The sequence below is a fragment of the Artemia franciscana genome, chromosome 5, assembly GCF_032884065.1.
Source record: "Artemia franciscana chromosome 5, ASM3288406v1, whole genome shotgun sequence".
Classification (NCBI taxonomy): domain Eukaryota; kingdom Metazoa; phylum Arthropoda; class Branchiopoda; order Anostraca; family Artemiidae; genus Artemia; species Artemia franciscana.
This window is the reverse complement of record NC_088867.1, coordinates 51348571-51374371: the sequence shown is the minus strand read 5'-3', so window position 1 is coordinate 51374371 and position 25801 is coordinate 51348571. Positions and strand designations below refer to the sequence as shown.

The 25801-nt window shown below is 36.0% G+C and overlaps 1 protein-coding gene across 7 annotated transcripts in view; it reads left to right on the top strand.

Moving 5' to 3' along the window:
- Positions 1–25801, top strand: part of LOC136027568 (microtubule-associated protein futsch-like) — a 682876-nt gene that overhangs the window by 634309 nt on the left and 22766 nt on the right. For 5 of the 7 annotated variants that reach the window (XM_065704945.1, XM_065704940.1, XM_065704939.1 and 2 more), the window contains 5 exons: positions 6688–7666; positions 10704–11018; positions 13260–13580; positions 15097–15408; positions 19057–19371. In XM_065704945.1, the coding sequence (XP_065561017.1) occupies positions 6688–7666; positions 10704–11018; positions 13260–13580; positions 15097–15408; positions 19057–19371 (2242 nt within the window). The remainder of the gene's footprint in view (positions 1–6687; positions 7667–10703; positions 11019–13259; positions 13581–15096; positions 15409–19056; positions 19372–25801) is intronic. The other 2 variants (XM_065704941.1, XM_065704944.1) reach the window with 2 other exon arrangements.

Here is a 25801-nt window from a genome sequence, read left to right as displayed (position 1 = left end):
ATCTGCTCAAATGCTTGATTATAGCTGGAATTACGCAGAACAGTGGGAAATACATAAAAGTTTCCCGGAGGTAATTTATGGGTAAAAAAAGCAATGCCTGCCGATTCTGGCTGTGGGAAGGGGCTAAAGTGAGGCGATTTCCGACCTTTTTTGTCCGTCATGGCGTTTGAATCAAGAATCATAAGGTCAAAGGTATGACCCGAGTGCCCTCCATAAAAATATTGATTTTTTTTAATTATTTTGTTACAGCGTTTAGTCTGAAACACCAATTTTCTTTGATCCCGGATCGGCTAAATTCTCATATGGTGAATATCGTCTTTTCTGAGGTATATAGTGAGACACATTACTGTATGAAATAGATCTTTCATCGCCAATTCCAAGCTAAGTGAGGTCCCAGATCCCTTCATCCTACGATTTACTACTGCTAAATTGTCTACGAACGCATTTATTCAATAATTTCTTAGTCTGGCTCCATTGGAGATAAGGACCCTGTTCAAAGCATATGCTTCTTTAACCAAAATATTTTCGTCTTTTTCAGGATTTTCCCAAACCCCCGCAGTTTTACCACTTCTGACCCAGGGAAACTCTTCCCCAAGCGAAATCGGATGCATCAGTATGAATTTTTACTGCTACATGTTCTTCCGAATGCCAAGGGAAAATTCTAGGAGCGTCCCGCAGGAAACATCAAAACCGCAGTTCCTCTTTTGTGTCCTTATCAAGTCCCTTAGAATGAGACTGCTCACGCTCCATACTCGCTAAAACTCACGTACACCGTGAAATAAATAACCGAGCACGTGGAAAAGCTTGGCTGAGGGACAAAGCGTAGCCCATAAACTTTTGAATGGATTTGGTATCCACCCTCTCTGAGGACAATAGGTTTTCCACCATTTCGCACATCTTCCAAATCTTTTCCTCCGGTACCATAAAAGCAGGTACTTTTGTTTCGATTATGGGTCCTAAGTATTATATCCGCTGGGTTTGCCGGAGAACTGACTTTTCGGACAAAGTGCACCCTAATTCAGTTAGAACGATCGCAGAGATAGTTTTAAGAGAATTTAGCTTCGTGAAAGACAGATCCTCCGACAATGGTGGCATCCGCGTACAGGCTTGTCCATATTCCTATATTCCTGCAGAAACAACCATATTTCTGACCTCTTGAGACGAAACCTGGTAAAGAATAGCCAAAAGGTATAACATTAAAAACAAAATTTACTCCTCGCCACTCAATTCCAAAATACCTTCTGGAATTTTGGGATATTCTTAAATGATCATAGGCTGACTTTTCTTCTAAAAGACCCGCAAAATAGTTGGAATCAAGGACACGACGAACATCATTTAACCCCTTAAGATCGAAATTTCGCTGTTCAGTGGAAAGATTTACACATCGCGCATCAACAAACAGGCGAGGTTTTCGGAGTTCAACTCCTAGAGGGAGGACCACATGAGGGGGGGGGGGGCATGAACACCTGCTACGCCAAATATACTAATTAAATTCTTTCGAAGTCTCTCTTGTATTTTTTGAGTGATAAAACAATCTAAATCCACAGTTATTTTATGGTTTTTAAACACACGTGGTACGGGTCTACAGCTATCATAAGTTTCATTTTTGTAGCTACCCCGAAACTTTCGAAAACATTTTGCCACATTAAAACCATTTTCAATCCAGATTATAAACTTATAAAAATCTTCACATTTCCCTAGGTTTTCTCTCAAACTCCTCCAACTCTCTATTCTGGTTGACAATGTACCTGCAGCATATTTACTTCTGTTCAGTAATTTCATCTCTGGTAAACTTGACCGGATATACGTTTCGGATGGTCTTCTAAGTTCCGTCAATGGCTTCACCCTCCGAATCCCTAAAGAAAATGACATTTTTTTGTCCAAAATTGAATATGAATGCTCCTTAATCTTAAAAAAGAGACATTTCTAATTTTGCTTCCTTAGTATCCACTAATCTAACAAGACATATTTTCTTTTTCTGAGTCCAATTGCAACATTTTTTTTTTTTTTTTAATAATAGTATTTTCTTACTTAACCACTATCTTTCTTTTATGACTACACATAGGTTCATGCACTGTTGCAGACGTATATGCGCACCTATACACATGTAGGCACATATATGCACCCATGCGCATGCACACACCGATGTCAACCTAGACACATGCGTACATACCTACATACCCACATATACGCGCACTCACGTGGATCCCTCAGTAACTATTTGTGTCTACCCTATAATGATGTATACTATGGACGTATACTGCACCTTCACTTATGTATTTTATTTGACTAAATCAGGTAACAACAAACACAAAAAGGAAAGGCAAAACAAAAAACGGGGCAAGAGAAAAAATTGTAATAAGATATATCCGCAAACATATCCCCCGGATAGGCAACCCCGATGAGGGGGGAGGGTAATCCCTCCATTTTCGCACATTTCTCTTGAAACCCGCTACAAGGGTTTCAAGGTAGCGGGCCCTCCTTTTGCCCTTTAGGGCATTCCCTAGCAAAATGCCCACAGACGCCACAGCTGTAACTCGCCGAAGTTAGTGGGCGATTATATCTGACTGATCAAATGGCTTATTTTTCTGCGGGGTTGTGTTTTGCCACTTTTTTTTTGGCATCATTCAAGGGCTACAGCCAACGCTTTGTCTGCTGCCGATCCATAAAGGTCTATGACCAGGTTAGATATGCCTGCATCCCGTGATTCTGTGCGAACGGCCGCTACAAAATCGAAATATTTTCCTGCTTCTTCACTCCCTACCTCTTGTTCCATTGAGGATGTGTAATCAGAAGCCAAAGAAATAATTATGTGGTTTAGCAGCTCCTCCATCAGCTTTTTTGCTTCTATAATTACATCCGCCTTCATTTGGTCCGATGTTTTACCCGGAGTAGCATTTTTAAGTTGTTCCTCCATTTTTTCTAGTCTTGCAACTATCTAAAAAAAAACTTACTTATCTCCCGACTAAGGCACCTTATGTGTATTGAACATATTTCTAACGGAAAATGGCGTTCTAAGAAATCAGTTTTTGACTTCCAAAGTCATAAGCCTTCTTTCCACTGTATCTTGACTCCCAGAGTCATTTTTTGACTTACTAAGTCAACAAATTTTTTTCCACCGCATCTTGATTCCCATTCATTCTTTCTTATCTTATTTCCTTCTGATTTTCACAGTGTCCAAATCAACTCTCAATCTCAATCATTTGCTTTTTTTCTCAGCTCCCTTAGAATAAGAGATGAGGCCGAAAAGAAAAACTCTTTATTATTTTTTTTTACCTTATAGCGTATTTCAAGTACCTGTTTACTTATTTTATCTATTTTGTTTTTATTTGTATTTTTACCGTCACAGTATCTTTAACATTAGTTTAGATTGTTTCCCAGAATTTTACTAGCCTCAATGCGATAGGCTCACAAAAGATTTATCAACCCCCTCCATCTTAGCAATAGAGAAGGGTTATTAACCCATAATTTAAATATGATGCAGTTGAATCGACACGAGGGTGTCTGGTCTGTCACCCAGGTATTTTTCCACAATTTTTAGGCAAGACGTTTTTTGTTGGAAACATCCTCCTGTCAATGTTTTATGTCCCTGGTCTTCCACGAAACCAATGACTAGATTTATCCGCACGAGAAAAAATCCTTTTTTCTGTTTTTTACGATCTGGGAACGAAATAGGCCTGAGTGACGATTTTCGCACCTCTATACATCAATCGTTAATATTCTTCTAGATTTCTCCTCGAAACCTCTCATTTTATATTCAAATGAGCAACAATAATTTTTACATAAGTAGATACTTGTGCATCCACATGCTATTTTGTCGTCTTAATATTCTCTCATTTAAAACAATCCAGATATGTCAAACATGGGGGGGGGGCTTCCTTTCCATTAATTTTCATTGAAAACCACATCATACTGTCAAATAACGTTGTTTTTTTCTCATACAGGAATGAAAACTAATTTTTCAGTGCCTGGAAAAATAAAATCTTTGGTTTTATAGTAAACGGAAGATTCTTCCAGATAATAACCTGCCAGGTTGATTTTCATCTTTTTTTTTCTGATAGTTACCTGTCATGTTGATTTTTATCTCCTTTTGACTCTGCGTAACTTAGGCATATCAAAATCTTAATTATTTCTAAAATCCCTTCGTAATTTTTACAAGTCCCTTTTACTTGCCCAAGAAGCCAAAATTCAAAAAAGGGGGGGGGGCTTGAAAGTTTCGGTCCCCTGGTACTATACATAGTACACCCGAAGAGAGGGTCTAAGATCGTCATTTTTCAATCTTTTTTCAATTTTTCAGATCGTCATTTACAAGTGCGTTTATCTTTAGGTCCTTTTTTCTCAACTCTAATACACTTTAACTTTGACTAACCTTGTTTTTCCTTGTACTTGTGCCAGGTTTTGGTTCCATGTTTCCTCCCATTGTTATGCTGGGATTTTGGTTTGAGGGGTTCAATTCACATTGAACGGTGAAGATTGTGTGGGCTAATTTGCTCAGAGTGTCCAGAGTAACATTTGTCTCCTTTACAACTTTCGCTAACTTCTTTTCATCATTATCCATGTTTCCCGTGGCATAATCGAGCAGAAACTTCCTATCTGTCAGTCTCCCAATATTTTGCCCATCTATTTCGGCCCAATCAAAACCCTTTTGTTCTTTGTCTAATTCTACGCTTTTCACATACACTGTTCCCAAGTTCATTTTCACTGTTTCTATTTGCGTCCTGCTAAACGAGATTCGCGGACAGACTGAAGTGTCTGCTTTGCTCCGCGTTTGGAATAGCTTTGGCCTTTTCTTAGGGGAAAATTATGATCATCCTTGTCCCACCTCCAGGGGACCCTCAGAACCCTCCCCCAACTTTTCCCCTTCCCCTGTTTTGGACTTTGGTTTTAATCAAAATGATTAAAACCCTCTCTTATTTTAATGGTTCTTGGTACTTTTACTGGTCAAATCTTTTCAGATCACTCTTTCATTTTTATTCTTCTTGCTACTTTTAATAATCAATCTGTTTAACCCCATTGAATCGATTTGTTGCTCAATGAAATCTCATTTCATTGTTTCTGTTCTTGAAACTTTTACTGGTCAAACTTATTCAAGCCCTGTTTCTTTTTCACTGTTCTTAGCGCCTTTCCAGATCATTTCGATTAAAATCCCCTCACATTTTCGTGGTTCTTGGCACTTTTACATATAAAATCGATTCAAATCCCGTTTCATTTTCACTGTTTTTGGCACTTTTCCAGATCAAATCGATTAAAATCCCCTCACATTTTCATGGTTTTTGGCGCTTTTTGATTCAATTAGAGAATGGTATAAAATTTTAAGGATGGAAAAAGGAAATAAATGTTTCAATCTATGAATAAAACCTAAGTTATGGTCAAGTTTCAATCTCAAATAATCAGAATGCTTACGGAAAGACAAAAGCTCATCGAGAACTAATCCCAAGGTAACGAAATGAATTTACTCTTTTTATCCTACTTTGATTTACAATTAACTTGTTTACGGTAATTTTATTTACCGGCCGCTGTGACCGCCCAAAAATCATGAATTTACTCTTTTTATCCTACTTTGATTTACAATTAACTTGTTTACGGTAATTTTATTTATCGGCCGCTGTGACCGCCCAAAAATCATGAATTCAGTTTAGAAAAGTTCGGAGCTAGGTAGTTACATGCAAACCATTTATTCAAAGATTTCATTGCTGTCCCCATTTTCTCAACCAACAAAGATGGGGTTTTAGCTTTTATTGTCACCGCCGTATCATCTGCAAAAATTACTGCTAAGCTATTATCTTGGGGTAAACATCTCGAAAGGTCATTTATATAAATCAAAAATAGTAATTGCCCCAATACTAATCCCTGGTGGACTCCAATATCATCAATAACAGTAGCCTATGGCTTGACAGGTGACCATCTATAACTACCTGATTTTTCTACTATGCAGGTAAGATATTATTAGATATAGGCCTTTACCTCTAATACCTGTGCCATAATTCCTGATTAATTATCCAATTCCCCATTAATGGTTTTTATCTTATCCAAGTAATATTTGTGTGTAACGAGGAATATTATATAGTGCTATGTTTTCAAAATAGTCATCATAGTTATCATACAAAACAGTTATCATAGCGAACGCTGTTGGGTGACAGGCATTCAACAAAAATCTATTGTAGAGCCTTTGGAAGATCGGGGGGAAAATGCTGGAGTGTGATTACCCACATTACCAATATTGGTAGCAGTCGTCGATACACAGTATATTGATTCCTTGAAGTTCGGATTGTAATATTAGGTCTTATTAATATTAATATAATATAATTATAATATAATTAATATGATATAATTAATATTAAACTAACATTATTAATATAATATTAATAATTAATATTAATAATTAATATTAATATTAGGTCTTGAAGTTCGGATTGTAATATTAGGATGTAATAAATATTTTTGATTTCTGCTACTCTCTGTTCCTCGCATTTTTTTTCTTTTTGTCTTTGAATAATGTGTTGCTATTTTTAAGCTATTGCCTAAGGCAAAACGTTGGTGCTTTGCTTTTCTTTTTAGATTCATGTGCGTGTTATCACAAATCACAACATGCGTCATGAAGCTATTGTGCAAAATGTGACCTGCATCTCAACTACTTTCACATGGTTTTTTCTTGCAATTTCTGGAATATGAATATTATTATTTTAGGTGTCAGTGGTTCGAGACCAGAACCGGATGAATAATGCGAAGCAAAGTGAAGCAGCAGAAGCTGCCTCATCTCAAGTTCGGGTCTGGGATGTCATATCTCGTTACTTGAGTCCCACTCCTGGGGAGGACAATGATCATGGAGCTGTTCAAGATCATTCTGGTTTAAGACTCATTTCTGACAACTATTCTGGAGTAGAATCACAATTGAGCGAAGAAAAGAGTAAAAACAAACGTTCAAGGGAATCTGAGATACCTTCGGAAGTGCGTGACCCCGTGATTAAAATGACCTCTAAATGTTTGGACCGGTTATCTCAACCTCTTTCCGGTCAAGAAGTTTCTTTGACCAGCTCTTCTGACGACGACTTACATCAGAGTCGTCATACCAGAACAAAAGATCACAAAGAAAAACGTTGTTATGATAAGCAGTCTATAAGCAAACGTTCAAGTGAATTTAAGATACCTCTGAAAGTGCACCCCATCATTCCGTCACCCTCTAAAAGTTTTGACCATGTATCTCAACCTCTTTCCAGCCAAGAAGTTTCTTTAACCACCTCTTCTGAGGACGAATCACCTCAGAGTCGTTATTCCAGTGAAAACTACCACAAAGGAAAACGTCATTATGACGAGCAATCTGAAAACAAACGTTCTAGGGTATCTGAGATACCTTCGAAAGTACGGAACCCCATTATTTCGCCAAACTCTAAAAGGTTTAACCAAGTATCTCGGCCTCATTCTGGTCAAGAAGCATTTTTAACCAGCTCTTCTTACAACGAATCACCACGGAGTCGTTACACCAGCAAGAAAGACCACAAAGGAAAACATTATTATGATGAGCAGTATAAAGTGCGTAAACCGATAACTGTTATGACTTCCGAGGATTTGGGAAAAAACGGGAAAAAACTCAGAAAAAAAGAAAAAAGAAGACAGGAAAAAGAACTGGAAAAAGAAAAAAGTAAAAGAAGAGCAAGGCCTGATCAAGGTGAGTCTGATTTCAAAATATGAAGTTGAATAAGTAGGCTGTCGATGAACGAACTACAATTTGTACCAAAAAAGCGAAGTAGGTGAACATGCTAAAGCAACTTAATTAAGGTGCTCGTGAGTTAATGGGCTCATCTGCCAGTGTCTATGAGTGCCAAAGTAAGTTTCAGAGTTATGATATTAAAGTGAAATACCAGAATGAGACAAAAAAAGGGGAGATTGCACAAAAATAAGATCAATGGGAAATGATTAAGTCAGGTAGGGTGGTGATTCATACAAAGAATATTAATGCTATAAGCCAATGTATTTTTTAATCAGATCAAAGCTTTAAAGATCGATAGATTTACAGAGTGACTGAAAGCGAATTTATATAAAGGGAGAATTAGACATTTTAAACTGAAAGCGACTGAAAGCGAATTTATATAAAGGGAGAATTAGACATTTTAAACTGAAAGCGACTGAAAGCGAATTTATACAAAGGGAGAATTAGACATTTTAAACTGAAAGCGACTGAAAGCGAATTTATATAAAGGGAGAATTAGACATTTTAAACTGAAAGCGACTGAAAGCGAATTTATATAAAGGGAGAATTAGACATTTTAAACTGAAAGCGACTGAAAGCGAATTTATATAAAGGGAGAATTAGACATTTTAAACTGAAAGCGACTGAAAGCGAATTTATATAAAGGGAGAATTAGACATTTTAAACTGAAAGCGACTGAAAGCGAATTTATATAAAGGGAGAATTAGACATTTTAAACTGAAAGCGACTGAAAGCGAATTTATATAAAGGGAGAATTAGACATTTTAAACTGAAAGCGACTGAAAGCGAATTTATATAAAGGGAGAATTAGACATTTTAAACTGAAAGCGAATTTATATAAAGGGAGAATTAGACATTTTAAACAGCAACGGAAAGCGATTTTGAATAAAGGAGAAAAAGGACAGTAATAAAATGGATGTAATGCTATGTTATCCGACAAGGTGCTTATGAGTTATTTGGCTCATCTGCCTGTGCCAGTGCGTATTAAAGTAAGTGTCAAAGTTATGACAGCAAGCTTAGATAGCAGGAAGAGAGAGAGAGAAAAACAGGTGGATTTCATTGGGCAGGTGGAGTAGCAGGTAGAGGGAGAGAAAAAGAAACAAGCGGATTGATTGAAAACTGAAGGAACATTACAGAGAAAATGTAAAGATACTTCAAGAAGATTCTGTAGTTAATATCTTTTATTCTCCCATATTGAAAGAGGCTCCCTTCATGTGGCAGATTTTCTCAATGTGCCAGATTCACCACTGTCTTTACTTACATAGAAACTTCTGGCCTAATATCACCCGACGATAATCTATCTGAGATCTCAGAATACGGATTTTTTTTACTTTTCTACTTAGGAGCTGCTATTTACGATAATTTAGAGGGGGTGGTAATTATTTTACTTCTTTCGTTTCATTGAAGACACAAATGTATGTTTCAAAATCTAGTAGGGGGGGGGGTCAGTTTTTTTTTCGTTTTTCTAAGAAAAGTACCAAAAAAGATGTTTTTAAAACAAATCTTCGGGCAGTTGCTCTCCCTGACCCCTTGATCGGTATCCTGAAACAACTGTATTTTTTATCAACTATCCGCATTTGCAGTTGCATATTTTCTTCTGAATGGAGACTAGTCAGGTTTGGGAAATTTTTTTTTGCACTTCTTTCTAATTTGCTGAATAAATTAATTAATCTTTAGCACGTTGCTTCAAATGTCACTTCAGGGAGGATACTGGAGACTAGACATGGTCGAAATAAAAGCCTTTCAGTACGTGTAGCTGTTGCACTGAGTACAATATGCAACACGCTGCTTTAGCTGTTGCTTCTGAGAAGATGGTGGAGACCAGGCATGGTTGGGGAGAATCCTTCAGTATTTCAGTACCTACCCAAATGAATGAATAACCGATGTAATTTTTGCACGATGGAGTAAAACGAAGATCTACTTTGAGGGTTCACAATGCTTTTTTTCTGCAGATTTTTCAATAAATATTTAAAGGACCATATAAAGAAAACTTTTTTTCAAGGGAAAGGCCCTGAGATAATACGAAAAAAAGGAGAACTCCGTGCTTTGTGGATAAAAACTGTAATATGATTTTTTAAATCTGCTTAACCCGAAGAGATGAGTTTTATTTATAAAATATTAAATTTGCCTGATTTTACTTTTAAGATTAGCCTAATCCAAACTGGACTTGTTATCCTATTTTCTTTGGGATGCAGATTCAAATCCTGGCGTTACTGAAAATTCTCAAGTCGTGGCTTGAGGTGGGAGTAAGTAGTAGCAGTGGCTTAGAGTCAATGGGTATTTGAGGCCTGAATATCGATCGAGATGGAAGTATCCCACTGTAAATTGAAATTAACGAAAAGTTAATTAGTAAGAATCATCTTATCTGGTTCTTCCCACTCTCTTTTGCTTGGCTCCTCCACGGGGAATCTTTTCTGCTGGAAGCCTCCATTAGCTCTCTTACGGGAAACCTCCACAGATCTTCTTGTAGTTTTTAATATGTACTGTATGTTCACAAAAACGAAAAAAAAGGTTTTCAGATTTGTGGAAAATTGTAACCAAAAAGATTTATGGCTTTAAAATCGTACTTATGAGTTTGGAATAAACATAGGTGATATTGAAAATGGACAAACACTCAGTCTAGTCTTGTGAAGGCAGTTAGTGAAGACAGTTGTAAAGGCAAGTCAGTAGCGTAGCAATAAGTATTATTGTAAGTCAGCAGCAGTTACGCATTCCGTAGTTAAATATAACTCTTTTATGCTTATGGAAGTAGAATCAAGCAGTTAAAATGGTCTTTTATAAGTACATAAAGGCAAAAAAATTCAATTCAATTTGGCTACTATAGACTTAGTTGGATCTTATGAATATTAATTTAAATAAAAAGAATGAGCAAGAGAATTAAAGTCATACCATAAAAAATGTTTTATTATTCTTACCTCCTCAAAACATACATAAAATGACATTGTTGAGATAGGAATTATTTCCAAAACAGATTGATGTATATTATAATTTACAGATGAATTTCCAGGAAATCAAGAGAAGCACAGCGGACCTCTACCTACCACAAGCTCTTCATCGTATATTTCTTCTCAACTAAGTCAGATATTTGATAACTTACTGAAAACTAGATCAGTCAAAAAGCCTGAAAATAAGGAAAAGACCGCACCCATATTGCCTATGGGCTCAAACTGTAATGATACTAGTTTTAAACGTAGACCTGCTACGTTTTCGCCAGGTTTCAATCGCCGGACTGTCGTGGAAGAAGAAGGTAAAGAGATTAAAAAGTATAGCGATCAGGCAAGACCGGAACATACCACACTCCCGTGCCAAGGTTGGTCATTTTATGTCACCCAGCATTGATATTGAGTATGAAGTTTAACCTGGTAGCAGTTAAAACATCTTGGCATGTATCAAAATATTAAAGGGGGGCTGAGGATAAATTCTCAAAAAACAAATCAATTAGCCAGTATGAAATACCTGAAAAACGATGTATTTCACTTTTTTGGCATTGCGAATTAGAGCGAAAAACAATTTGTCACAAGTGACCCGGTCAACCTTTTCTTTGGGGTGACGGGGCATATTCAGAAATTCAAAGGGTCTTTCCATAAAACGTGTGGTCTTTCTCTCTCTCTCAATCTCTCGCTCTCTCTTTCCCCTCTCTCTCCTCTTCTTTCTTCATGATACCTGTTACAACGTCAATATGCCAGCCGTCCCTGGTAGTACTTCTACTTTCGAAGCTAGAGCCTTCTGTCAAGTTTTTTTTTTTTTTTTTCTTTTTTTTTTTTTTTTTTTTTTTTTTTTTCTTTTTTTTTATTGTTGTTAGTCCCTCTTAGGACAAAATTTAGTTTGCAATTTTTAGCGGAGTTTCATCTTCAAAATTAAATAATAAAAAATTGAAAAAATGTCGTAGACCATACGTTCTGAATAGCTCCCAAGCGATTAAATATGGCTTATGGCGTGAAGTAAATGGATTTTTTAGCTTCTAGAACTAACTCTTCCCGCCTCAACTTGTCGACTGAATATAAGGTATAGAAGGAGTTTATGAGGTATTCACATAAGATAATAATAAAGAAAATAATTTCAGCTGCTATAGACAAACAGCTATCCAAGTTAAGTTTTCTGATAATATAGTAGATTTACTTTTCTTTTGTATTTCATAGGTTTTGTCGGTCTCTGTTCTATAGTGATGTTATAATGTATGCTATGCACCTGGACTTTTACTGAATCAGGTTTTAAGCTATAAAAATGTGTTTACATGACGGAAAAATATGAAAGAAATCACAATAATTAAAAATCTGTTAAAAAAAACCAATATACTATATAATATAAAATATGAAATATAACAAATATTTAACAAAAGTTTAAACAATATAACATAATGCAATAAATAATAATTATGGTTGATATGGCTTAAGTTATTTGATTCTTAGGGCTTTAAAATCCCTGAAGTTTTAAAATTTGCACCTTAAACTGAATTTAAACCCTAAGGTGTTTTTTCTTACTGCGGTTGTTAGGACTTATCTGTCAGGTTGTTACGCTTCTCCCTGGCTTTTCTTGTTAGGTTGATCTCTTGAAGACTTTTAAAAGATAAAGTATATTTTCCAGCAAACAAACAAAAAAGGATTCAACAAATAACTGATCCCCGCAAAGGTTGGCCTATGTTTTTAAACACAGTGTGGTGTTAGATTCTACGAAAGTTTATGGGTAAATAATAAGAGGGGAAACTAGAGCTAGTGTCGCAGAAAAGATGCCATCTAGCGTTTGGAGTTTCTCCGTGCTTTTTGTTTTAATAATAAGGCCACATTAGTCAAATAAGTGTAATTTGCGTAGCAAAAAGGGTCTGATCCTAATTTTTGAAGAAAAAAAAATACGATGACGAAGTTTGTACAAAATGCCAAGAAACGCAAAGGGCTAGATGGCATTGATGATTTGCTTCAACTTTTTTCATGTCTTGGAAAGATATTGCTTGTATTTATAAGAAAAGAAATTCGCTAATGATGTTTTTCTAACAACGATTTCTACTTAGCTTTAAACTTTTGTTTTCTTTTTTAAGGTTTTGGAATTGTCGTAATCCCTTGTCAAAATAGATGCAAATATTTTTGCAATTGCCAATTTTTGCTCTTTAAACAATTTAATATAAACTTCTAAATAGTATTGTTGCCTGGAGATAGGGGACAGACTAGAAACAAAAAGTGACAGGGCCTGGTTGGTTTATTACTCGGGTCTCGAATTTCTGCCTCTTTTCTTTTGCTGAATGTAATTCATCTTTCTCTGTTTGATTTTTCCCTCTCGTTCTTAATCCCCTCTTAAGATTTTATAACCTGTCTACATATGCTATGGTGGTTTCTTGCCGATAAGATTCTTAATTGTAGAAATAAAATTTATTTAAACAGTCTTAATTCGTGTTTTGGAACTATTAATTTTTTATGTCATTTACATGAAACTTGCACTTATCCTCTTTAAGCTTTGCGGGCCAACGTACATGGTGCGCTGAAACTAATATGATGAAAGCTTCTCCCTCGTTTTTTTCAAACACAGTATATGTGACATTACTATTTGTTTTGTTTTATAGATACACTTCAAAGAATTAAAGTAAAGCATCGTGAATCCTGTGTTACTAAAAGTTCTTTTTCATACGACACATCGGCATTGAGCACACTGTTTGATAACTTCATAAAGAATCAATTAAGTGGAAATACGGAATATAAGGAAAAAACTCAGTCATCCCATTCAAGAACTCCGCCATCTATGTCTTTGGGTCCAGATCCTGATGTTACCTTGTTTGACAGCAGATCTTCGAAGGATCTGAAAGCTTCTGGTGTCTTGGAAGAAACGAGGGACAAAAGAGGCCTTGGAGCGTTGCTCAAATCTTCATCCTCTCAAGATACTCGAGGTTAGTCTGATCAGTCAGTACCAGCACATGTTGTAAAATGTTCACTAGTAAGCTGTAGTTAAGCACGTGTCCCTTGAAGGAGGACATCAGAACTTTTCCTTATTGGGGGAGGGGATATGTGGGCAGTATTATTTATTTGCTTTAATTTTTTTGGAACTTGTAGGACACTGATTCTATCTCTCCCCCGCCCTCTTTCTCTCTCTACTATATTGTTTAATATTTCTCAGCCCTAACCATTATTATTTTTTAGGTTCTACTTCTGAAATTAATTAAGTGAAATCAGGATGTTATAGAATATCTTGGGGTACTAACGAACTCCCCCCCCCCCCCTACGCTGGTATTTTTCACCTCTCTACTCCTACAATTAGATGACCGAGATCAGGGTGAATAGAATAATTTGTAAAGGCAAGAATACAAACTTGCAAGGAAGTCCACGGGTATTTGCAGTAGGTTCATTTCGGGAAAGACTAAAGACTGATTTTTGGTAAAATTTTAGTCAATCGAGATAATAAATTCTCTTTTAGGTAAATCCTCCAAATTTCGGGAATTTACCCCAAATTTTGGGGTTAGCAAAAGCAACGCTGCGAGTCAACATCGACCAGAATTTTTTAAACCCACGAAATTTCTCTATGCCGTGTAACCCAAACATGACAAACGACAGGTACACTCGACAAAACTCGTGTGCCTGCTTGGAGATACTTTAATCAGGGTCCTACTTAAGGCTCCAAAGAAGTGTGTGTAGCTCAGGAGCCGTTCTTTGCCAACTGCTATTATGGACCATAATCTTTCTGTCTGGAGATAGGAGATACAATAGTAAAAAAAAGTGGCAGGGCTTGGTTGGTTTGTTACTTGGATCTTAAATCTCTGCCTCTTCATTTTTTTTGTTCTGTGTGTTTTGCTCATTTTTTCTCTCTTTCTTTTTTTAGCTTATTGACATCCGTTCTTTACGTTTTAAAACTTCTCTACATAAAGCATGGTGGCTCCTTCCTCATAAAGATTAAATAAAAAAAAACAAGTTTTTTTAACTGAAAGTAAGGAGCGACATTAAAACTTAAAACGAACAGAAATTACTCCGTATTTGAAAGGGGCTGTTCCCTCCTCAAAGCCCCGCTCTTTGCGTAACTTTTGATAAGTAAGACTAAATTTGATGAAACTTATATATTTTAAATCAGCATAAAAATCCAATTCTTTTGATGTATCTATTAGTATCAAAATCCCATTTTTAAAGTTTCGTTTACTATTGAGCCGGATTGCTCCTTACTACAGTTCGTTACCACGAACTGTTTGATCCTTTTATTAAAAGAAAATTTATTTAAGCATTGCTAACTAGTGTTTTAGAACTGATTAGCTTTTTCTTGTCACTATACATGAAACCTATCTAAATCAAATTTTGCAGGCCAACTTATATAGTACGTTCAAACTTATATAGTGCGTTGAAACTTTTATGTTAAAAGTTCCTCACTTCTTTTTTTCAATTTCACCATATGTTGCATTACTAATTATTTTTATTTTATAGATAAACTTCAAAAAAGTAATGTAAAACATGGTGAGTCCTCTGCTATTAAAACCTCTGTTTCATACGACACGTTGCCACTGAATACGCTGATTGGTAACTTTGCGAAGAATCAATTAAGTGGAAAAACAGAAGACAAAGAAAAATCTCAGCTGTCACATTCAAAGACTCCGCCGTCAATGTTTTTGGGTCCAGATCCAGATGATACCTTGTTTAAAAGCGGACCTGTAAAGAATCTGAAAGCTTCTGGTGTCTTGGAAGAAAGGGGAGAAAAAAGAAGCCTTGGAGCGATGTTTAAACCTTCATCCTCTCAAGGTTAGTCTTAACTGTGCCAACACTGGGTGTAAAATTCTGACTATCAAACTGTAGGTACACATATGTTCGATACCTTAAGGGGATATTAGGAAAACATTTTTGTTTCAAATTTGTTGGAAATACCAAAAACAAGAAGAGCAATAGGGAATATTTTAAGACAGTGGGAAACAAATTAGAATGAATATTTCGGCCTTATGTCCAATGGCCGTCCTCAGCAATAGAAATACGAAAAAACAACTTACAAGAGGATAAAATCAATAAAACTAAAATGAACAGTTTTCAAAACAGTCCCAGCATCCTTACCTCAGCAAAGTTCAACCAGGACTGATAAATAAATTGTTATGAAACGAGGCAATTCATTAAAATGAAAGAAAATGATTTAAAAACGCGTTTTTAATGCCAGTATAGCTTTTTTTGCAGCTGATCTTATAGGTCTATTTGTGACAGGTTCTGCGTTAATATCTATTGGCTTTTTATAATATTTCGTAAGGTCATTTTTAATTAAATTTGTGTATAGAGCATTCAGTGAATATTCTTCTAAATCCCTATTTAAGGAAATATTATTGTTAATCTTAAGTCTGATTTCAATTGCTTCTCGAACTACTTGCTTTATGCCTAGATCATTGCTAATAATGGTGGATTCTTCAAAAAGTATTTTGTGGCTAGGATTTTCGAAAACATGGCTGCTTAAAGCAGAATCAAAAGAAACAGAAGTAATATTAGAATTCAGAGCTTTGGTGATATCATCTTTATGTTGTTGTAGGCGTTTCTCGAAATTCTGGTGGGTTCTCCCTGCATAGAATTTACCACAGTCGCATGGTATTTGATAGATACCTCTTTGGTGTCTATTTGGTGTCCTCTAAAGATAAGACTCCAGTTACTCGCTCGGAAAATACATAACAAAACGATAAAAGGATCAAGAAGAAAGAAAGATGTGTTAAAAGGGAAGAAAAATCCGAGTCATGCCGAAAACTCTATATATAAAAACAAGTTGTTTTTATTACTATGATCAGCACCTTTATCCTATCATGTTGCCATCAGGAACCACAAAAGATAAGAACAGCAATAGTGCTTAGGCCAAATTTTGAACTAACATTACATTTTCACATATTTTACATATATGAAATTATTTTCACATATACGAAATTATTTTTGTTGATTTTAAGTTTTAATGCCACTTCTTATTTTCAGTTAAAAAAAACTTATTTTGTTTTTGAATTTATCCCATAGGATTTTTTTTTTTAATTTATCCCATGAGAAAGAAAAATGTGTTAAAAGGGAAGAAAAATCCGAGTCATGCCGAAAACTTTATATATAAAAACAAGTTGTTTTTATTACCTCCTGGAGGATAAAACAAAATCTAAATTATAATTCAGATAAAAAGTATCGTTTAGACTGTCTAGCTTTTTCATCTTTTAATTTATTTTTTGTTTGTTTTTTTACAGGTGAACCTAAAAGTACTCTAAAACTAGATTGAGCAAAAAGCTGAATTAAGAGAAAAGTAACGAAATTAGCTAAAATCGTACCAAAACGTAGATAAAGGAAAAAAGGGAAAAGGGCCAAGAAGAAAGCTCCGTAACACAAATGAGGTTTTCGAGCTCATCTTGCGAATTATAGACCTATTTCCATTTTTTCAGTTTTTTCAAAAGGTTTTTGAGAAATCCCTGCAGCAGCAGCTAGTCCAGTTTCTGGAAAAAAACGGTTTCTTAATACTCATCAGTTTAGGCTTAGACCAGGACACTTTACCCAAGATGCACTAACGGCTTTGAGTTTATGGATCAACAAAGTTCTGGATTCTGGCCTTGTAACTGCAGCGATCCTGATGATATCAGAAAAGTATTTGATACTCTGTGCCACCCGATTCTCCTTGGGAAATTGGAGGACATAGGAATAAGAGGCGAAACTCTGAATCTGTTCAGATAGTACTTGAGGAACCGCAGTGTTTATTTGGGAGAAAATCCAGGAAACAATCTATCGTCAATCGTGGTATCCCCCAAGGGCCAATTGGACCACTACTGTTCCTGATTTATTCCTGGTTTATGGATCAACAAAGTTCTGGATTCTGGCCTTCTAACTGCAGCGATCCTGATGATATCAGAAAAGTATTTGATACTCTGTGCCACCCGACTCTCCTCGGGAAATTGGAGCACATAGGAATAACAGGCGAAACTCTGAATCTGTTTAGATAGTACTTGAGGAACCGCAGTGTTTATTTGGGAGAAAATCCAGGAAACAATCTATCGTCAATTGTGGTATCCCCCAAGGGTCAATTGGACCACTACTGTTCCTGATTTATTTTAACGATCTGAGTAGCGTATTAAACCCGGCACACACTATTCTTCGCTCCTGTAAGCTATGTCTCGATGAAACTTCTTTTTAGCCTGTAGGTGATGATGAGCTTGTGGCTTTTGCAGATGATACTACACTAGGCTGCTGTGAAATGGATAAAACCGCGCTCGTTTCCAAGCTGAAGGTTGTTCTCGAGGAGACGTATCTCTGGATAGATTCTAGCAACTTGTGATTAACAGTGATAAACTCTGCGTTTTTTTTTTTTTTTACCGGGTCGGAAGAGTCCAACCGTGAAACATCCAGAGGTTTGATCAGTTGGCCAGAAAAGCGTCTTGCAAAAATACCCGGGACTCCGGCTTGATGAGAACCTGCCATTCTTGCATCAAATTCAAGCATTAGATCTGAAGATATCCCAGGATCTTGGAATAATAAAGAAACTAAAGAACAGTTTACCGCTGGAAACACTGGTCCAGCTATACAGCCCTCTTATCAAACCCTATTTATAATACTGCGCAATGATCTTGCAATCGACTTTTAAATCTCACCTGCATAAGCTCAATTCGATTCATAAACAATCTTTGGAATTGATCGGAAAAAATGAAGAATATTCGTCAATGGAGTCGCTGCATCATCAATCATGCTTGACCTTTGTGTTCAAGTTTCTAGCTGGTGAACTTCTGTCTGCATTTAAAACATTATTTCGACCAATCTCTGACCAGCATAATCTAAATAGCCGATCATCATCAAATCTATAAATACCCTTCACTCCCACTGTACGATTTTTTGCTCTGAATATAACTTGTGCAAGGTCATGGAACTTGTTCCCAGAAGAATGAGAGGTAGGAGCTCCCTCGCGTCATTTAAAAGAAGAGTAAACAATCATTTATTAGCATTGGAAAAGATTACTTAAATATTGACAAAAGTTAGAATTTTATTTTGATATGATGGTGAGGCAGTTTCCCCTGGGGTAAAGGACAGGAGGATAGTTGGTAGTTATGTTGGAAAACATCAGAGGTAAGGTTGCTTCTGAGAGTAGGAGCAGTGACCACGCTGTATATTATGTTTAAAAGGTATCGATTGGGGATCTCAGGGTCCAGGAATGGACTGAGTATCGTTATTAGGTTTAATTTATTTTTGAATTTGAAAATAAACCCTATTGAACCTTAAAAAAAAAACTAAAAAGAAAAACGTTAAAAAAGAAGAAAAATTCGAGTCATGCCAAAAAGGAAATAAATAAAAATAAATTCTAATAAAAACGATAAAACAAAATCTAAACTATAATTGAGATAGAAAGTTTCCTTTTGATTATTTGGCTTTTTTTTACTTTTTATTTTCTTCTATATATATTTTTTTTTACAGGTGATCTTGAAAGTACTCAAAATCAGAGTAGACCTCTTTCTGTCACCAGCCCTTGTTCATATGACTCATCTGAATTAAGTCATATATTTGATGATTTACTGAAAAATAGGTCCTACAAAAGCCTTAAAAATAAGGGAAAACCTGCACCATCGAAACAGGGCTCAAACTGCGATGCCTCTGGCTTTAACAGCAGACCTTCTGAAATCACAACAAATATAAATCTCAAAGTCTCTGCAGAAGAAGTATTTGAAGTTGTTGAGAGCCGAGGATTTCAAACGAGACCAGGGCTCTCTACACTCTATCATATCAACCAAGGTTGGTCCTATTGCTTATGTATTGTGTACATACATGGGAGAAACTGTTGATTATTTTCCTTTCAAAGTTCTTTAGCTTCTTAATCAAGCAGACATAAGACTTTCATGGAGAACGAAATCTTTATTGCTAGAAATCATAAAAAAAATTTCTAAGCCTTAGGGGAGTGTGTTCAAGTACCAAGGACATTGACAATAAATCCGGTTGCATGGATATATATATATGTATATATATATATATATATATATATATATATATATATATATATATATATATATATATATATATATATATATATATATATATATATATATATATATATATATATATATATATCATGAAAAGAGAAATCACCAATTAGTGATTAATATAGACCAGCACTTGAATGAGGCCTTAACCCTACTCATCCATACAATCACATAGGTCAAACAGCATAGCCACACACAATCAACCATAAAGAATAATCCATGGACAGGCAGTCATGTCGTCAATAAGTATAAGTCGTCATTTACCAAACAATAGAAAAAATAATAACATTTACTATAATAATATAGTACAACATAAACTGTATGTAGTTTTAGTATATAACATATACTGTAACACTTATGAAGGATGACAGATTACCGAAGATTGTCCTTTTTGGCCAACTTGTCTTGTCTGGGTTGGAAGGATGTCATAAATAAAGATTTAAAGGAAATGGGAACTTCCTGGGCGGGTATAAAGAGGGAGGCTTTAAATAGATTAGGTTGGAGGAGGAGCGTGCGTAGCTGTGTTGGCCTCAGGCGCCTTGGTGCTGCAGTGAGTTGTAGTAGTAGTAACACTTATATTTATATCTATATATATATATATATCATATATATATATATATATATATATATATATATATATATATATATATATATATATATATATATATATATATATATATATATATATATATATATATATATATATATATATATATATATATAATCAAAACCAAAATTAAAAGAATTTAAAAACCAAAGCACGTGGAGAACCAACAAAAAAGCAAATAAACAAATTCCAAAATTAACACAATTGAAATTATAAAAGCCGAAAAATCTAATTCCAAGAGGGAGCCACCCATCAGCTTCTACGATCAACATAGTTTGGCTTTTAGGTCGTTTAATTCTTCCAATTTCCAGTTCTTCCAATTCTTCCAGTTTTTATTCTTTTTTTCTGTTGGTTTTTTGTGTTGTTTGGTTTTACCAGTTTGGTGTCATCCAAGCTGTTTTGACAGCTTGACATCAAGTTTTCGCAAATTTGACAGTTTTGACAGCTGTGTTGACATTTCTGCCTTTTGTCCCTTCGAAATTTTCGTCTAGTTCTTCTAGTATTTTTTTTCTTTGCCTTAAAAAACCCCATTTTCAACCTGTAATTCTTTAAATTTGTTTTTATTAAAAAATACTACGGATAAGTTTATATAGGGTGTGCCTTTTTGGTTTACGAAATTATCTTCCAGATTGTTAATTAGTATGAGGCTTCTCATTTTCTATAAATTTATTTACCCGTTTTCATTTCTCTTTTCTGTGGGAAGAAGGGTTTGAATTAATTCGACTTAGACATTTTAGCTCTTCTTTTTAGTCGACGCAAGATTTTTTCGGTGGGGTTGCTGTGGACCATGGGATTTATGGGCCAGTCCAGTACAAAATGAACAGGCTATTTATTTCTCGGTATCAAAACTGATACAAAAAATCAGACTAATCATGTAAAACACACGTGTGCAAATCTTCCAAAATTTGCGCTTCCTCCAACTAGCGGTAGCAGGATTTTAGAAATTGCTAACAGAATAGACCACTAATTTTCCAAGTTTGAAAATTCTTCCTCGTAAAAAAAAAAATCGAAATCATTGGACAAATATGCGTTTTCCGATAGCTACACCTAAACAAACTGAACAGTACTAAACAAACCGAAAGAAGATCGTGCAACGGAACCCTCTGCGCCGCACTACAACTCCTATATGACGGGATGAAATACGTGAACCGGTGAAACAAGGCTTAAAGGTTATTATTGTATATATAATAATAATAATAATAATTGAACATTGTACAGTCAGCATTGTTCGGTTTTTAGGTCCTTTAATTCTTCCAATTTCCAGTTCTTCCAATTCTTCCAGTTTTAATTTTTTTTTCGTTGGTTTTTAGTTTTTTAGTTGGTTTCCATTGAATGATAATTGAAATATCAGACATACATAAACCCCATGTTATTGGATAAAGGCTTGTTATGGCATTTGGTATTAACCAAGTGACATATAGCGATCGCAAATTCTGTCGGTCTGTCGGTCTGTCTGTCCTGGTTTTGCTAGTTTAGGCTCTTCCAGATAAGCTAGGACCATAAAATTTGGCAGGAGTATCAGGGACCGATTCAGATTGAATTAGAAATAGTCGTTTCCCCGATTTGACTATAAGGGGGGAGTGGGGGGCCGGTTAATTCGGAAAAATAGAAAAATGAAGTATTTTTAACTTATGAACGGGTAATCGGATCTTAATAAAATTTGATGTTTGGAAGGACAGTGTGTCTCAGAGCTCTTATTTTAAATCCTGACCAGATTTGGTGACACTGGGGGGAGTGGGGGGAACCTAAAATCTTGGAAAACCCTTAGAGTGGAGGGATCGGGATGAAACTTGGTGGGAGAAATAAGCAGAAGTCGTAGATACGTAATTGACATAACCAAAATGGATCTGCTCAGTTTGGGGGAGTTGAGGGGGAGGATTAATTCTGAAAAATTAGAAAAAATGAGGTATTTTTAACTTACGAACGGGTGATCGGAATGAAATTTTATATTTGGAATGATATCGTGTCTCATAGCTTTATTTTACATTCTGACCGCATCTGGTGACATTGGGGGGAGTAGGGAGGAACCTAAAATCTTAGAAAACGCTTAGAGTGGAGGGATCAGGATGGAACTTGGTGGGGAAAATAAGCACAAGCCCTAGATACGAGATTGACACAACCGGAACGGATCCGCTCTCTTTGGGGTAGTTGGGGGGGGGGGGGTTAATTCTGAAAAATTAGAAAAAAAGAGGTATTCTTAATTTACGAACGGGTGACCGGATCTCAATGAAATTTGATATTTGGAACTTTAGCGTGTCTCAGAGTTTTTTTTTTTAATTCCGACGGGATCCGGTGACAATGGGGGGGGGCCTAAAATCGTGGAAAACGCATAGAGTGGAGGGATCAGGATGAAACTTGGTGAGAAAAATAAGCAGAAGTCCTAGATATGTGATTCACATAATCGGAAAGGATCTGCTCTATTTTGGGGGATTTGGGGGGGGGGAGGGTTAATTCTGGAAAATTGGAAAAAATGACGTATTTTTTACTTACGAAGGAGTGATCGGATCTTACTGAAACTTCTTATTTAGAAGGACCTCGTAATTCAGATCTCTTATTTTAAATCCCGACTGGATCAAGCGTCATTGGGAGGGGGCAGTTGGGGGGAGGAACCGGAAATTTTGGAAAATACTTAAAGCGGAGAGATCAGGATGAAACTGGGTTGGAAGAATAAAAACAAGTCCAAGATACGTGACTGACATAACCGGAGTGGATCTGTTCTCTTTGGTGGAGTTGGGGGGGGGGGAATAATTCGGAAAAATTAGAGAAAATGAGGTGTTTGTAACTTACGAATGTGTGATCAGATCTTAATGAAATTTGACATTTAAAAGGATCTTGTGCTTTAAAGCTCATATTTTAAATTCCGACCAGATCCTGTGACTTCGGGGGGAGTTGGAGGGGAAACCGAAATTCATGGAAAACGTGAAAATTGGGGTATCTTTATCTTACGAATAAGTGATCGGATCTTAATGAAACTGGATATATATAAGGATATTATGTCTCAGATGCTCCATTTTCAACTCGAATCGGATCCGGGGACATAGGAGGTTGGAGGGGGAAACAGAAATCTTTCAAAACACTTAGAGTGGAGAGATCGGGATGAAACTTGATGGGAAGAATAAACACAAGTTCTAGATACGTGATTTACATAATTGGAACAGATCCGTTCTCTTTGGAGGAGCTGGAGGGTGTTAATTTGGAAAAATTAGAAAAATTGAGGAAGAACGGGTGACCGGATCTTAATAAAATTTGATATTTAGAAGGAATTCAGGTCTTAGAGCTCTTATTTCAAATCCTGACCAGATCTTTGACATTCGGGAGAGTTGGAGGGGGAGATTGAAAATCTTGGAAAACGCTTAGAGTGGAGGAATCGGGATGAAAGCTGGTGGGTAGAATAAGCAAATGTTGTAGATACGTGATTGTCGTAACCGTACTTGATTCGCTCTCTTTGGTAGGCGTGTCAGGGAGCAGCATAAATTGACTTGATAAAGTCGATTTCCCCTATTCGACCATATGGGTGGCTGAAGTGAGAGGGAAAATTAGAAAAAATTAGGTATTTATAAATAACGAGTAGGTGATAGGATCTTAATGAATTTTGATGTTTAGAAGGACATCGTGACTCAGAGCTCTTATTTTAAACCCCGATCGGTAATAAGCCTCTGATTTTCCTTTTAAATCAATCAATTGATTCTTAGAATTTTGCTAGATGCTCGTACCATATGAGCTCTTGGCTCTCCCGGCCTCGTCACGAGCGCCATATGAGCTCTTAGCTCTTGTTTTTATAGGCAATGAAAGACAACATTAAAAAAAGAAAGTAATTAGATTATTTTTAATCCTATGAGCCAACAAGTTGCTACATTCAACTCTTTCAGTCATTTTGTCATGCATGGCAGCAGTTAAAATATATTTTGCCGCCCATTGCGCATATTTTTCACTGTTATTAGTTATGCTCAAAAAGGCAGGTTATTTAAATCTCTTGTTATTTTCGATTCATGACATCCGAGAAAAATTTAGACGTATCAGTATCGATATCTCTATCTGAAGCGTAGAATAACCGGTTATGTTCCAAATGGCTAAATATTTTAAAATTATAGCTGCTCGGAGCGTGTTTACTGTTTTAAAAACGTTTTGAAATTTGGAGAGCTGATCAGTCTTGGAGATATGAAAAACTGTGAGGCCTACTTGCATGCTCCTTGTCTGAGCAAGATCCATGAGAAAACACGTGTTGGACGGCTGAATAGCCATAAGGGAATTATTTCTTATATTCATAAATATATAAAAGGTATACAAAATATAAATATTGATGTACCTGTCCTGCTGAATTCTCTTCTCCAGAAAATATTTCATTGGAAAATTGGATTTTGGAAGGCTCCACAAGCATAGATATACAAAAACAACCGTAAAGCCCTGTGATTGATAGGACATGTGTTTTTACTGCTAACCAACCTTACATGTAAATATTATCCGCCACAATTAAGTCATTTGCTACCACAATTAAAAAAATGCATGTGTTTTCGTTTGTCTTGTTTTAAAGGAAATGTAATGTGCTGACTAGTCTTAAATACATAAAAATAAACACGCATTCTTCTTAATGTCCTTCTTCTGGGAAATTTTCTGTTGAAATTTCCCCAAAATTTTCTCGGCAAAATTTAAGAAACTTCGTTATGTAAAAATTATTTGTTAAAAATAAAACAGCTTGTGTCTGCTTGTTTTCCCGTTTTCTGGAGAAACCTGATGTGCCGACTAATCTTAAATGCATAAAAAGAAACAAATTCGTCTTAATGTCCTTCGTCTCAGGAAATGTCCTGCTAACATCTAAATTTAGACCTTCAGTCTCAAATTAAACCTTCCTTCTCAGAAAATTTTGTGTGGACAACTAACAAATCTGAGCTCACCAAAATCAACATTTGTCCTCTTATGTGTCTCCCGAGGAAGTTAAATGTGAGCCGGTTGACCTGTCGTAGATAAATAGAAAAATAAATATACCACCCTATATGTCCCTTTTCTAACGAATTTGATATCTGACTGCTACTACTACTACTACTACTTGCAACTCACTGCAGGAAAAAGCCACCTGAGGCCAACACAGTTACGAACGCTCCTCCTCCATGTCAATCTGTTCAAAGCCCTTTATACTCTCCCAATATCCCTTAAATTTTTACTTACGACGTCCTCCCACCCTCTTCGGGGACGATCTGCTTTTCGTTTGACGCTATAGGGTCGACCGACAAGGACGATCTTTGGCAATCCGTAGAACGTGTCCTTGCCGTCTCAATCTTTCTCTCAACAGCTTGGACAGCTCAGCAGTCTTAAGTATATTAAAAGAAAATAAAAAAATGTGTCTTCTCTTGTATGAACTTCTTCTGTGAAAATATGATTTCGGACAGCTGACCAGACGTAGAAAAAAAAGTATAGTAGAAAAGAAAGCATAGCAGAAAGAGAAGAAAGTATAGTAGAAAAGAAAAGACTTAGACACATGAAAAGAAAGCCACTGCATATGCTTTGTTTTCCTTCTCAGAAAATCTTTATGATACTGGAAAAGTTGATTAATCTGACTCGCTCATACTGGGATTACCTTCAT